Genomic DNA, 14,947 nt, shown 5'->3' on the forward strand with positions numbered 1-14,947 from the left:
GGGGTCTCTAATATCAACTAGTGTAGCATTGCTTTGCTTAGCTAAAAAAAAAAATACGGCAGTGGTGAAGACAACGCGGCTGGAACTACACGTGCTATCCTGTTGTACTGCAGAGGAGAGGGTTTCGTGACGGTGCCAGCCTGTACCGTGTGGATGAGAGGATCTTCGCGCAGATCATTTCCAGAGACTTTTCTTGAAGAAATATCCTTGAAAATTGAACGTTTGAACATTGAACATTTTCTTTTGTTATAAGGACTGAACGTTTTCAGTATATTATTTTGATTTGTTTATAGCTTGAAATTGAAAATGTCATATGAGCAAAGTGATTCTGAACAGGCAGAGCCGAGTAGGCATAGGCCTATCAGTGACTCAAGTGATCAGAGACAGAATACGTTGGATAGGCTACAGGATCAGATTTCAGAGCTTGGGAGGTTGCAGGCAGAGGCCATGGCACATAAGGCAACGCGATCCTATGTGTACAGAGAACGTCACATTCAGAATTTTAGCGGGGAGTACAGTAAAGATGGGAGGGCTGTTGAGGAATTTATTGAGGAGGTGGAAAGGGTTTTAAGAACCCGGGAGCAAACCGTAGATGAGAAATTTGATTTTGTAATTTCCCTCTTAAGAGGCCCAGCACTTGAAGAGGTCCGGATGTGCGTAGGGAATGAGTCTAAGCAGCCCGATGATGTGTTTCATTGCCTACTTGAGGCTTTTGGTGAAAAACGCAGTGCCACTCAACTTTTACAGTCCTTCTACAACCTCAAACAAGCAGAAAGTGAAACTTTGAGTGACTATTCCCACAATCTGTCCCACCTACTAATCTCTGCAGTTAAGCAGTCTCCCTATCTTGTCCCAGATGCAAAAATCCTGTTGAGAGATCAGTTCATTGAAGGTTTACGTGATGCATTGCTCAAGAGAGAACTTAGAAAATTAGTGAGAGAGAAACCTCACCTAGACCTTAGAGGTGTTCGTAAGGAAGCAGAGTTATGGGCCATGGAGGAACATAGTACTACGCCTAAAATAGTGAGATCAAAAGTGTCTGAGATAACTAGTCAAAATCTATGTGCAGCTGTCAGTATGGGAAAGGGCCAACCTTCTACATTGGATGAAGTCTTAGAAGTAGTCTCTAGACAAGAAAAACGGCTAGTGGCGCAGGATACTGCTATATCTGAACTTACAAAAGCTGTCAAGGAGCTGAACATGTCTAGGACCCAGCAGATGTATAGAAGACCTGATTATAGGCCCAGAGTGCAGCCACGCTTTGCTGAAGATGGGCAGCCCATTTGTTTTAAGTGCAATGGAGTAGGGCATCTAGCACGTGCATGTACCAAGAGGTTTAGTGTACAACCTCAAGTCCCCAGTGCCCAGGAAAACTGACACCCTCGGTTGTTATGAGCCAAGCAATGCGAGGGGAGACTATTGGCTCATCCGATACTACCATTCGAAGTAAACTACTTGAACGAGCAGTTGGGAAATGCCCAATAGTTGAATTAAAAATCAAGGGGGTAACTGCATCATGTCTACTTGACACTGGTAGTCAGGTTAGTACCATTACTGAAAGTTTCTTCAGGGATTGTTTGTTAGGTGATGACCATCAGATGCTTTCTACTTCTGGGTGGTTAAAGCTAACTGCGGCAAATGGGTTGGACATCCCTTACTTAGGCTATCTTGAATTGAATGTGGAAACCATGGGTATGACCTTACCTGATTGTGGGTTTTTAGTAGTAAAAGATTCACCAAACTCCTCTGCTGCACCAGGGTTAATTGGAATGAATATCATCAGCAGGTGCCGGCAGATAGTTCATGCAGAATTTGACACAGCACTCAATGGCCACTTGGACTCAGATTGGCGAGAAGCTTTCCAGAAAATGCAGTTAGTTGATGTTGTTCACCGGGTGTCCTTTGCCCGTACCTCCGGTAAAGACCTGGCCCATGTCCCAGCCTTATCTGTCGCTACAGTAATAGCTAGAGGGGTCAAGAGAACAGGGGCAAATGGACAAACACTCTTGTTAGAGCCTGCCAGTACCCCATTACCAGGTGGGTTGTTAGTGGTGCCGACGCTTGTTCCTGCTGGGAACCTCGAGTTTCCAGTGCAGGTTATAAACACGTCACCAGAGGACGTTTGGCTTCATCCTAGGACTAGAGTTGGCTTGCTTACTCCTGCAGATCTAGTTAACACCACGGGGTCTTGTGAGGTTAAGTTTCAGCGGATTTCTGCAGATCTTGAGCAAATCAGTATTGACAGCAGTGTTCCTACGGCAAGTAAGACATCCTTATTTGACAAGTTGAATATTGGTGGTACCCCAGAACAGCAGGACAAAATGGGTAGGTTGTTAGAAAAGTACTCAACAGTTTTTGCAACCGAGGATGAGGACTTAGGTTATACTGATAAAGTCCAACATGAGATTCACCTCACTGATGACATACCTGTGACACAGCCTTACCGGAGAATTCCACCAACTCAATACCGGGAAGTTAGAGAACACATAACAAATCTGTTGAAAAAGGGTGTGATTCAGGAAAGTGCGAGTGCCTATGCATCACCCATAGTGGTAGTTCGCAAGCCTGATGGCAGTTTGAGGTTATGTATTGATTACAGGAAGCTAAATGCAAAGACTAGGCGAGATGCATTTCCATTGCCAAGGATTGACGAAAGCTTTGATGCATTAAGAGGGGCCCGATTCTTTTCAACTATTGATTTGGCTAGTGGGTACCATCAGGTGGCGATGAGTGAAAGAGATCGGCCAAAGACAGCCTTTACTACACCTTTTGGGCTGTTTGAGTATCTTAGAATGCCATTTGGGGTATGTAACGGGCCCGCGACGTTCCAGCGCTTAATGCAAGCTACTATGAGTGATCTAATTTTTCATGTCATACTGGTTTATTTGGATGATATTCTGCTTTTCTCACAGACTTTTGACGAACATCTTAATCGATTAGAGACTGTCTTGTCACGATTAGCTGAGACAGGGTTAAAATTGAAACTTCAGAAGTGTAACTTCCTTCAGGAGAAAGTTCAGTTCTTAGGTCATCAGGTTTCTGCTGATGGCATTGGCCCTGATCCAAAGAAAGTAGCTGCTGTGACTGAGTGGCCGGTCCCCACTTCGGTCAAGCAGTTGAGGTCCTTCTTAGGATTCTGTAGCTACTACAGGAAGTTCATACAGGGATTTTCAAAAATTGCCGGACCACTGCATGATCTGGTGAACAGTTGTTTATATGATGGCAAGCCTAAAAGATCACTTCGGTTTAGTTCCTGGTGGACCAGTGAGTGTCAGAGTTCTTTTCAAGATCTCAAAGAAAAACTGACCACTGCTCCTATATTGGGTTTTGCAGATTTTACTCTCCCGTTTATAGTAGAGACTGATGCTAGCCAGCATGGACTAGGTGCTGTATTGTGCCAGCAACAAGACGGTCGTAAGCGTGTCATAGCTTATGCGAGTAGAAGGCTGCGTAACGCAGAAAGAAATGACCACAACTACAGTAGTATGAAGTTAGAATTGCTTGCATTAAAATGGGCAGTAGTTGACAAATTTAGGAGTTACTTACTTGGTGCGAAATTTGTGATCCTGACTGATAATAACCCACTCTGTTACCTGAAATCAGCTAAACTAGGTGCGATAGAACAGAGATGGGTTGGGCAGTTATCTGTTTTTGATTTTGAAGTGAAGTACAGACCTGGGTCTAGTAATGCTGCTGCAGATGCTCTGTCTAGGCAGGAGTTTGCAGGGGAGCCTGAGCCTGAACCTGATGGGGATGCGGAATTTGATGACTGTGTTGCGGTTTGTAACCTGACCAGCAGAGGGACAATGCTGAACCCTGATGTTGTTGTAGCTGGTATACATTGTTGTAGGGTTCGACAAATCCGTGCACTTGAATCTGGAGACACTGAAAATAGTGAGACTCAAGGCAACACCTATACACTGCCGGGATACACCAGAGAACAACTAGTGGAGTTTCAAACCAGTGATGTAACTCTGAGGGAGTTCCGGACGTTTTGGGATAGACAAAAGAAACCCAATTTCAGAGAACGGCTAGGTTTAACAACTCCAGTAAAGCGTCTTCTCAAACAGTGGAGTCAGATTCAGATGAGGGAGGGGTTGTTGTATCGAGTGGTAGAGGATCCTCGACACGGTCAGTGCTGGCAACTACTTGTTCCACTTTGCCTCAGAGAACAGGTCTTAGAGAGTGTTCATGACGCCATGGGTCACCAGGGAATTGAACGAACTGTTAGCCTGTTGAAGCAAAGGGGTTTTTGGGTTGGCATGTACGAAGATGTAGATAACTGGGTGAAGAAGTGCCAACGTTGTATTCTCACCAAGATGCCTCAGCCCAAGATACATCCCCCTGTTACAGCTTTCCTAGCTTCTAGACCTCTCGAAGTGGTGGCTGTAGATTTCACTCTGTTAGAACCAGCATCTGATGGTCGTGAAAATGTACTTGTGGTCACAGATGTATTCACAAAATTCACACAGGCCTACCCAACTAGAGACCAGAAAGCTGACACCACAGCAAAGATCTTATTGAAGGAATGGTTCATGAAATATGGAGTACCGGAGAGATTACACTCAGATCAAGGTAGAAACTTTGAAAGTGAAGTCATTGCTGAGTTGTGTAAACTTTATGGTGTTAAAAAAACTCGTACCACTCCCTATAGGCCTCAGGGAAATGCCCAATGCGAGAGGTACAACAGAACCCTTCATGACCTCTTACGAACTCTTCCCCCTGAAAAGAAGAGAAGGTGGACTGAGCATCTTCCTGAATTGATTTATGCATACAATGTCACCCCTCATTCCACCACAGGGTATTCACCTCACTTTTTACTCTTTGGGGTCCAGCCAAGACTGCCTGTAGATGCTTTGTTAGGCCAAGACACGGTTGCAGGTGATAGGAGAGTAGACTGGCTGTCTGTACATCAGGAGAGACTGAGACAGGCCCATGAACGAGCTAAAGAGTACTCAGAGCATAAGGCTAATGAAAGAATGTCTTTATTGAATGAGAAAGTCTTCTGTCCTAAGGTGAATTTAGGTCAAATTGTCTACCTTCGTCATAGGCCCCTAGGAAGGAACAAAATCCAGGATGCTTGGAGCCCCGTTGTATACAGAGTAATAGATATTCAGGGCACGACACATACTGTTGAACCTTTGGAGGGAGGTCCTATTAAGAGGGTACATAGGACAGAATTGCGGCCTTGTAATCTTCCCATGCCTAAACCGAGACCTGATACAGTGAGTCCCCCTGAGGGTAGCATGCCCAGAGTGACAGAAACACACAATTGTGATGAATTTGAGGAACCTGATTTTGTAGTGCTTGAAGAGGTGACTGGTCCCCAAAGCTATGAAGAGCCTAGTGCACAGCTAGACATGGACAGTACAGATGATGCTCTTATACCTGAGCCTGTACATGATGATGAGCAGTTACTGGTGACTAGTGATAACATAGGTGACGAGCATGTGGACACACTAAGGGTAGAGACACCAACTTCACCAGATCAGGGAACCAGCCTACCTCCTCAGAGGCACAGTTCAAGAACTACTGCAGGGATACATACAAACCCTTTCAATCTTCCCAGGTCAGCATGTAATGCAGTAGCAGTAAGCACATAGATGGTTCCATATGTTTTATCAAGTATTGGTGTTGTTTTATTCGAGAAAGCCTGCAAGGAGCAATGTGTTTTTCATAGAATAATTTGTCATCGAGGACGTTGACATATGCAGGGGAGAATGTAACCAGGTGGTAAAAAGGAATTAAATCACTACATTTATGGTTCATTTTTTATAGGCTATTTTAAGATTTGTCAATTGTTTTCTTTTATTATTTTCTATTCTTGAGACCAAAGGTTCACATTTGTCATAAACTAAACCTTAAGAATGGTTGTTCATTAATTGTATTCAAGTGCAGTATTTAGAGAGTAAATTGTACACCCAGTAGGGGGCGGTAGTTGCCAATTCTGGCGAGTTGTACATAGCTGGCCTCCTTCATTAGTAATTCCCTGCGTGAGTTGGAGTTCGCTCCTTTTTCCCAGAGTAGGCTACGAGAGGAAGCAGGCTGAGCTGTCGTGTGCCACATATTCCGTATATTTTCTGGTAAATAGCTTTTCCACACCGTAATAATCCATTTAATTGATTGTTTGAAATGCTGTTAGAAACATGATATGTTTGTGCTATAGGTGCTAATGAAGTTTGAGGACTGTTCGTCCCGAGTTGCTGTAATTTGTTAGTCCACATTTGCTGTAACGGCCGAAGATGTAAGTGACATCTTAAATCTATTTTATTTTCAAATTAGACATGTAAAGTGTTGTTTTCATTTCTAAGACTGTGTATATGTTGTTTGTCTGGTTTTAGAAAGTAAGCCCACTGCCGTATTTTAGTTGGAGAAAACTGAACTTAGCATAACGAATACATGCTAACTTATACCTAACACTGGTTGAAAAATAAAAAGAAAGAATCCCAACTCCTTTGTGTCCTATGTGGTTGAACTTCCATAGGCTACACTAGTATACTCTTTACTTTTATAAATTACTTTGAGAATTCCTGTACTTCCTCACTTTTACTTGAGTGAAAGAGAGCTAGGACCCTAGAGCCCACGTATTAGCCAGGCAAAGACAAAAGATTATTAGCAACGACTTGGTGTTTTGCAATAGATTATTACTTTCCTTTTGTAGCATTTCTGACTCTACAAAACTACACTTGACAGACTCATCAACTGACTTAAGAGGATAAGGTCACATAAGTTGACATGGAATGACGAACCGAGCCAAATATTTCAGATGATTGTTTGATTTATTTATAGTGCTTCTTGCTTAGTGTCATTAAGCATTTTCAATTTAAGAACAAATACATTGTCATTAAATCAAATTGATTAAAAGCCTCTATGAGACAAGTTAAAACATGTCTTTACAAAAGACAACAACAGCTTCATATCAAAGCTATTTGAGGTCATACAGAAGAATAAATGCATTTCATAGAAAGCACAGTATTGCATTCAGATTTCTTAAACGATAAGAAAAATAAAGCTTGCTTTAAAAATAAAGCATAATTGATTGCTTGGATATCACGTGAATATAATAAAAGTTTTCATGTACAACCATGAAAATGACATCAATGTCTCAAAATGTTAAAAATGAAGACACAGTTTCTATCCATAAGGTAAAGTTTCAAAGGAAACAAAACATTGCTTTGAAAAATAAAGCACATGATAGTTTGGATATCAGATTTCATGTGCAACCATGAAAATTAAAGTATTGTCTCAAAATGTTCAGCAGAAAGAAAATGCCCTCATAGTTCGTATCCATAAGGTTATGTTTCAAAGAAAACATTGCTTTTCAAAATAAAGCATATTGGATTCATTGCATATCAATGAAATAGTAGGCCTATTTGATTGAGTTACATGTATAACCATGACAAAATCAAAAATCAATTAAATGAATCATCAACATTCTTTTCATATGAAAAGAGAAAAATGACTGCATTTGAAGGCTTCAACAAAAGCTATCTTTTCAAAGATCTTTTAAAAAAAATAAATAAATAAATAAATTTCAATAACACAGTATTGAGTTCTTTTCAGCTGTCATCAATATGGCTGTATTGCAAATTATACAATTTGCTACTTGTAAGAAAGTCTTCACTGAAGACAATTGGCAGTCAATATCACAGACATGGTATTCTAAATTTCCTCCGGGAAATGATCTGACATTCTTTTCAGATGAAAAGAAAATATAACACCTGCATTTTCAGGCTTAACCAATGACAGTCTTAGTTCTTGTTGAACTACATAGTTTTCTACCAAGGCCTCCAGGGGGCGCTCTTGGCTGGACTCTTGTCTTTGCTCAGTGTGTGCTGATTCAGCACACTAAACTGAGGCAGGGCTTGATCTGGCATGTCCTCATCAGAGGACGGCTTCTGGGTCTGGAAGTGGTTCAGCACAGTTCCACGGGAGTGTGTCTGGACCTCATCTTCGGACTTCAAGTATATGACCCCTTGGGTACACCTTGAGAATCCCAGGTGAACTGCATCAGAGGAGGGCTTATGCTGGAGCCGTTGTCTCAGGAGAGATACCGTCAACTCCAGGATGTCAGCTTTTTCCAGCTTGTAGTCAGGCTGCTGGTTGAGGACCTCTGGACCAAGGAGATCCTTGAGGTCCTCGATAATTTTGTTGATGCGATCTCTGCGCAGTTTCTCCACAATGGGTTTTCTCATCTACAAAGAAGAACAATATGTGGTCAATATCTATGTTCAATATATATTTCAAAGACAAACCAACAAACTAAACAAATGTCAAGTTGAAAGCGGTAAGTTACAATATCTACCTTGTGAGTCAGGTTCAAGTGTTCCTTTGGGTAGTCTGCTGTTGAAGTGATTGTAGGAGCCATTGCTGTAGCTGCAGTAGATCTCTCTGTGTAGAGCGAATCTGATCAGCACTGGCTTGATGTCCTCTATTTATACTCCCAGATCTCCATATGAATGTGTGGGTCTTGGGCTGGTTGGAGTTTCTCACAGTCAGCAGCCAATGGCTGAGCTGCAGAGGACAATGAGGAGTGTGGAGCTGCCACATGCTGGATTCTCCCATTGCTGGGGCTCAATGGTCAAATCTCAGGGGAACAGGTGCTGGTTAGGGGTGGTGGTGAGAGACCCACAGACCCACTGTGTGGATGTGGGAAAGGACTGACCCTGTGAGGAGAGTTAATCTGCTGTCTGATGTTGGGGTCAGTGATGCTGACAGGGCACACGTTACCCACAACTGTACAGACACGTGTGGTGGTTTGTTGCATGTCATATGCATATCACAGCTTTTTAGGTTTGTGAGTTCAAATACTGTGCACTATTGAGAGAATATGAGATTTTCAATATTTACAATAGAATTCTTTAAACATACAACTCATCAAAATTCATGCAAGCTACCACTTTTTGAAGTTCATACTTTTGTGAATTCTTTAATCAGAAAAAGATAAGAAGAATAGCACATTTTTGTATGTTGCAGTTATAATACATTTGTTTTGTAAGGTCTTCAGAACACTCCCTTCCCTCTGTGTTTGTAGTTCTCCAGATGTAACAGATGTCCTCTGCTGTCATGTTGCTGGTAGAGCGCTCATTTGAGTTTCCCACACTAAGTCCTCTATGCATCACAAAAGCATCTCAAGTCACCCATGTTGAGGAATGACGACTATCAGCTCTGTGTTGTGCTGTGAACAGAGAATGACATCACAAACCATCTGGAGGGAAAGATTCTTATTGGCTGAAGTTTGAAGTGATTCACCAAATGTATGATTTTACCATCATCATTCAAGAATGTACTGGAATTTGATAAACATCTATCACATTTGTGTAATGTTTTGAAAACTGCAATGTGACCAGCATGAAAGAAAAGAACAGTGAGCCAATCCTGCATCTTGGTTTCATGGTCACACATTGAGCATGCAGTCAAAAGTAAAACAGTGTCAATGTGACAATCTCATCAACATTCAAGAATGTACTGGAATTTAACTGGAAAACAAGGATTACAAATGAGAACTTAATGCCCATGTATTCAGTTTAATACGGATAGAGATAGTCTACTCACTCCTCAGTACATTCCTTCTTGATTTGGCTCATTGAATTATACCATTCAAGCATGATAACGCTTTTCGTTGAACACTCTGAAGTGCATGAATCTGACATTGCTGATAAAGTACAGCCTTGATGATGTCATGTACATTGTTGAGAAATTATTTCATTTTTTCTTAAAGCACACACGCCTATTCCCATGTGTGTTTGTGGAATCACCACTGGGACTGTGGATGCTAATGACCAGGAACTGAGACTCTCATCTCCAGAGCTTTCCCACACTTTGACCAATGACAGGTGGAAGTGTGCCTTATCAGGACGGCAACAAACATTTATTCACATCCATAATTAAAAACAATTCAGTGGATTTTCATGTTGAGTGTTCTTCCAGCAGTTAGCATTTTTTTTTCTAGGACTAGGACTTTGATATGCATGTATTCAAGTTTTGAACAAACAAACATTTTGCGCTGGTTTTCAGTATGTACACAAAACATGTATGTATTGTACTGTAACTGTACATGTATGTTGTTTAGTGAGCATAATTTGATTTGACCATTTATTATGACCGCCGATAGCGTAGTGGTCATATAGTTCTTGTCAAAGTTTTTCACCCCCCCCCCCCCCCCCCCCCCCCCCCCCCGATTCCCGGGACACCGTAACACCGGGGCACATGAAACTTGTACTGGGGCACATGTAGCCCCAGTAGACTTCAGCGGAAACATTTTGTTGCGTCCCTGGGGGCCACTCCACCCCCGCGGAAATCCAAAATTTTTTTTTTCTTAAATACCTACCAGAACCGTGGCACCTAAGATGACGAAATGTTTATGGTATGTTGGTCTAAAGAGCCCGCATGCATCAACTTAGCTTATAACCAGTCATTTTTTGATTTGCACCCCCATGGTAAAAAATGCAACATAATATTGCTTTAATCGCCCCTATCTTCAGATGTAGTGAACATATGAGACACATAAAACACATACACAAGCAGACAAGCAGACACACACACACACACACACACACACACACACACACTCATAGACAGAGAAGCACTCATACACAAAAGCAAGCGCACACATGCACACACTCATTCACATGCATAAAAGTTGCAGTAGGGGATGGAGTAGGCGATGGAAACAAAAGTGTGATTGATATTTGCGGAGAGAATGTGCAGGACTGAGCGGCGGTCATATTGTGTATCGCATCTAGTTTTCTTACTTGCAGAACACCAAGCAAACTGGCGTTTCAAGTTTGTGTCTATTGTCCCTCAGGAGGTCTGTGAGAGAGTCCACCACGCTTTCCCACACTCTCTCCATTCTCTGCTCTTCAATGGGGAACAATAGAAGTGTGTCTCATTACCCTCCACATTAGTCAAGGAGTTCCATCCCCCTGCTGCCCAGCTGACGGTGAGAGCAGTGGGGTCTAATACCATATCCAAGTGTATTTTATGTGTGTGCTTGACAACTGTAGATCGAATTTGAAACCTTTTACTACTTGATATAATATTTTCCTCCAATGTCACATTTGTATAGTGTTAGCTATAATGTTTAGATGTGACAGAAAGTAAAGATCGGTGGTCCTATCGTGCATCTTGGTTTCATTGCCAAAACACTGTGAGCATGCAGTCAAAAGTAAAAACAGTTTATCACTGTTGATGACAGTGCATTGCTGCACATCAGAAACAAACAGATGGAACCATTTTGCTTTAAATTGGAATCTTGGAATCTTGTGCATTAAATAATATTCCTGTATTGTGCTATTGTACGTCATTTCTGTAAATATCTACAGTAAAAAGGGATTTTAATTTTAAAGAGAATAATGCACAGTATACGTACTGTACAGTATGCTTTTGGTATGTCATCAGCTCTTGCCACTATTTGACTTCTAGCATAAACTGTCCCATCTAAACTGCTGTAATACACATTACACAGCTTAACCAGTTAAATCTAATTGCCTGGTTCTTTGTAGCCATAAGAACTTCAAATCAAGGTATATTTCAACAAGTGTCACTGGATTCAATTGTTGGCTAAAGATGTTGCAAACATATCTCCATATCTCAAGGTTGTTGGAATGTTCTCACAATGAAATGATGTGGACTTGAAATTCAAGGACAGTTGCTTTCCAGCCTACAGATGCTGACAATATGAGCATACTAATCTTACTAAAGTTATGGATAAAGGCATATATCTGTGTCGGTAAAAGGTGAAGTTTGGGGTTTGTGCTGTACAGTAAGGAGTGGTTCAGATGGAAAAAGACTGGCAATTGATTGTGAGTTGCCTTGACAGTTGTGTGTTGACTGTTATTAAGTTTTAGTTTAGTTAGCTGCATATTCATAATTATATTAACATCTGGTCTAAAATATATCTACTGATCAAACAGAGACAAGAGACAGTGAATTACGCAGACATTGATTTATTGTACTTTGTCCGGCTTGGGAGTTAAAACATTAGAAAACAATAACGTTTTCTTAACAACACAGAACAAAACCATTGTCTATCAACAATCAACAGGTTGATCTCTATATGAGACAAATATAACAGGTCTTTATAAAAGACAATGGAAGCTTCATATCAAAGCTATTTGTGGTTATTACAGCACATACAAAAATGCATTTGAAAGCACAATAATCATGTTTCTTAAATGTCAAGAAAGTTTTATATTTCTCACTTTGTTGAGGTAAGAAAGAAAACATCTTCCTCCTTGAGAAAATTGCATTAATTAAGTGAATTTCTAACATCTTAGAATAAAATCATTGTCTTCTGACATTACTCAACAACTTTATCTCTAAAGAGACAAATATAACAAGCCTTTATAAAAGACAGTGGAAGCTTCATATCAAAGTTATTTGTGGTTATTACAACACATAAAAGATGCATTTCACTGAAAGCACACCATTCATGTTTCTTAAATGTTGAGAAAATATCACATTTCTTCCAATGTTGAAATAAAAAAAAGTCTCTCATTGAGAGAAATCCATTAATGAGGTTAGCACAGTTTCCTAAGAAACAATATGTTGCTTTAAAAGAAAGCATGGTTTAGTCATTATTTCAATAACATGGTATTTGAGTTATTTTCATCTATGAAAATGTCACCAATATGGCTGTTTTGCAAATTGTATAATTTGCCACACTTGTAAGAAAGTCTTCACTGAAGACAGCTAGCAGTCTGTATCACAGATATGGTATTCCATATTTCCTCCTGGAAATGATTTGACATTCTTTTCAGTTGAAAAGAAAATATAACACCTGCATTTTCAGGCTAAACCAATGACAGTCTTAGTTCATCTTGAACCACACTTCATAGTTTTCTACCAAGGCCTCCAGGGGGCACTCTTGGCTGGACTCTTGTCTTTGCTCAGTGTGTGCTGATTCAGCACACTAAACTGAGGCAGGGCTTGATCTGGCATGTCCTCATCAGAGGATGGCTTCTGGGTCTGGAAGTGGTTCAGCACAGTTCCATGAGTTTTTGACAGGAAGTGAAGATCTTCCTTGGCACAGGTGGTGAATCCCTGGTGCACTGCATCAGAGGAGAGCAGAGTCTTATGCTGGAGCTGTTGTCTCAGGAGGCAAACGGTCATCTCCAGGATGTCAGCTTTCTCCAGCTTGGATTCAGACTGCTGGTTGAGGAGTTTTGGACCCAGGAGATCCTTGAGGTCCTCAATACTTTTGTTGATGCGATCCCTGCGCATCTTCTCAACAATAGGTTTTCTTATCTGCAAATAGGAAGAAGATGTCATTAATACATGTGATCTTTAAATATGCACAGAGTATGAGGTCAAGCAACATTTTTTAAACATCTAAAAGAGATTGGTTACAATATTTACCTTGAGGTTCAGACTCAAATGTTCCTTTGGGTAATCTGCTGTTGAAGTGATTGTAGGCGCCATTGCTGTAGCTGCAGTAGATCTCTCTGTGTAGAGTGAATCTGATCAGCACTGGCTTGATGTCCTCTATTTATACTCCCAGATCTCCATATGAATGTGTGGGTCTTGGGCTGGTTGGAGTTTCTCACAGTCAGTAGCCAATGGCTGAGCTGCAGAGGACAATGAGGAGTTTTTAGGGTCAAACCTCAGGGGAACAGGTGCTGGTTGGAGGTGATGGAGAGAGACCCACAGACCCACTGTGTGGATGTGGGAAAGGACTGACCCTGTGAGGAGATTTCTGCTGCCTGATGTTGGGGTCAATGATGCTGAAAGAGCACACGTTACCCACCACTTTATACACACGTGTGGTGGTGTGTTTTCATGCATGTCATAGCCTTCCAGGTTTTAGAGTTCAAACCTTCAGCATGTTCATATTTGAGATCTTTAATCAGTATTTACAAAATTGACAACAATATTTTCATGTCTATTGCAAAATACAATAATTATTTTATGCATCAGATATGCATGAAGATCAATTTCAAATAAACAATTCTGCTTTTTTTCTGTATTGCAGAAATGCTGCGGTGCATTGTTTGATAACATCAGGATGAAAATACGGAGAGAAACTTGTCTTCAGGTCCTCTCCAGATGTACCAGATGTCCTCTGCTGTCATGTTGCTGGTAGAGCGCTCATTTGAGTTTCCCACACTAAGTCCTCTATGCATCACAAAAGCTTCTCAAGTCACCCATGTTGAGGAATGACGACTATCAGCTCTGTGAACAGAAAATGACATCACAAACCATCTGGAGGGAAAGAATCTCATTGGCTGAGCTTTGATGATTCCCAAAAATCTGTGAATTTAACGTCATGATTCAAGAATGTACTAGAATTGGATTGAAGAAGATGGATCCAGAAGAAGTTTTTTTGTATTCATTTTAAAACTTACAGAGTAGTCTTCTCATTCCCCAGTAAAACACTCTCCAAAACTTGCATTCATCCATGACAAACTGATAATGAATCATTAAGAAAAGTGAAATTATTTTTTCGTCGCTACATTTACTTATAATATTATTCCAGCATGTTAACTTTTAACCTTGAACACTACTGTAGTGGATCTGATGTATCTGATGTAGCCTTGATGATGTGCAAATATTAATACTTTTGTGGTTGTTGCTGTTATTTATTATAACAAATTAAACACACACTGGCCTATTCCCTTGAGGGTGTGCGGAAACTCCCCTGGGACTGTGGATGCTAATGACCAGGAACTGAGACTCTCCTCTCCAGAGCTTTCCCACACTTTGACCATTGACAGCCCGCTGTAAATAATGGAAGTGTGCCTTATCAGGACTGGGTAAGGGTGTCATTTCAGGAATAACTTCCATTAGTGTGCAGTTTTCAATGCATTACAGCTTCAGTGTCCTTCTTCCAGAGTAAGCATTTTCATAGGTCTCCTGACTTTGAGATGCATGCATATCATTTTTGAACAAACTATAACTAAAACATATCACTTGTTTTCAGAATTGTAGGTGTATACACAGTACATGT

The 14,947-nt window shown here is 40.9% G+C and overlaps 2 protein-coding genes across 2 annotated transcripts; both read right to left on the reverse strand.

The window, feature by feature from the left end:
* Positions 1 to 7,778: 7,778 nt before the first annotated feature.
* Positions 7,779 to 8,368, reverse strand: LOC134092056 (transcription factor HES-5-like). Its single transcript, XM_062544858.1, has 2 exons — positions 8,306 to 8,368; positions 7,779 to 8,195 (listed from the first exon to the last, which is right to left on the reverse strand). Exons 1-2 carry the CDS (start codon positions 8,366 to 8,368, stop codon positions 7,779 to 7,781), a joined length of 480 nt encoding a protein of 159 aa, XP_062400842.1.
* A 4,475-nt stretch (positions 8,369 to 12,843) lies between these two features.
* Positions 12,844 to 13,431, reverse strand: LOC134092054 (transcription factor HES-5-like). The gene is made up of 2 exons (XM_062544856.1): positions 13,360 to 13,431; positions 12,844 to 13,248 (listed from the first exon to the last, which is right to left on the reverse strand). Exons 1-2 carry the CDS (start codon positions 13,420 to 13,422, stop codon positions 12,844 to 12,846), a joined length of 468 nt encoding a protein of 155 aa, XP_062400840.1. The 5' UTR covers positions 13,423 to 13,431.
* Between the last annotated feature and the right edge of the window lie 1,516 nt (positions 13,432 to 14,947).

This window comes from Sardina pilchardus, chromosome 9 (assembly GCF_963854185.1).
Source record: "Sardina pilchardus chromosome 9, fSarPil1.1, whole genome shotgun sequence".
NCBI classification, from domain to species: domain Eukaryota; kingdom Metazoa; phylum Chordata; class Actinopteri; order Clupeiformes; family Clupeidae; genus Sardina; species Sardina pilchardus.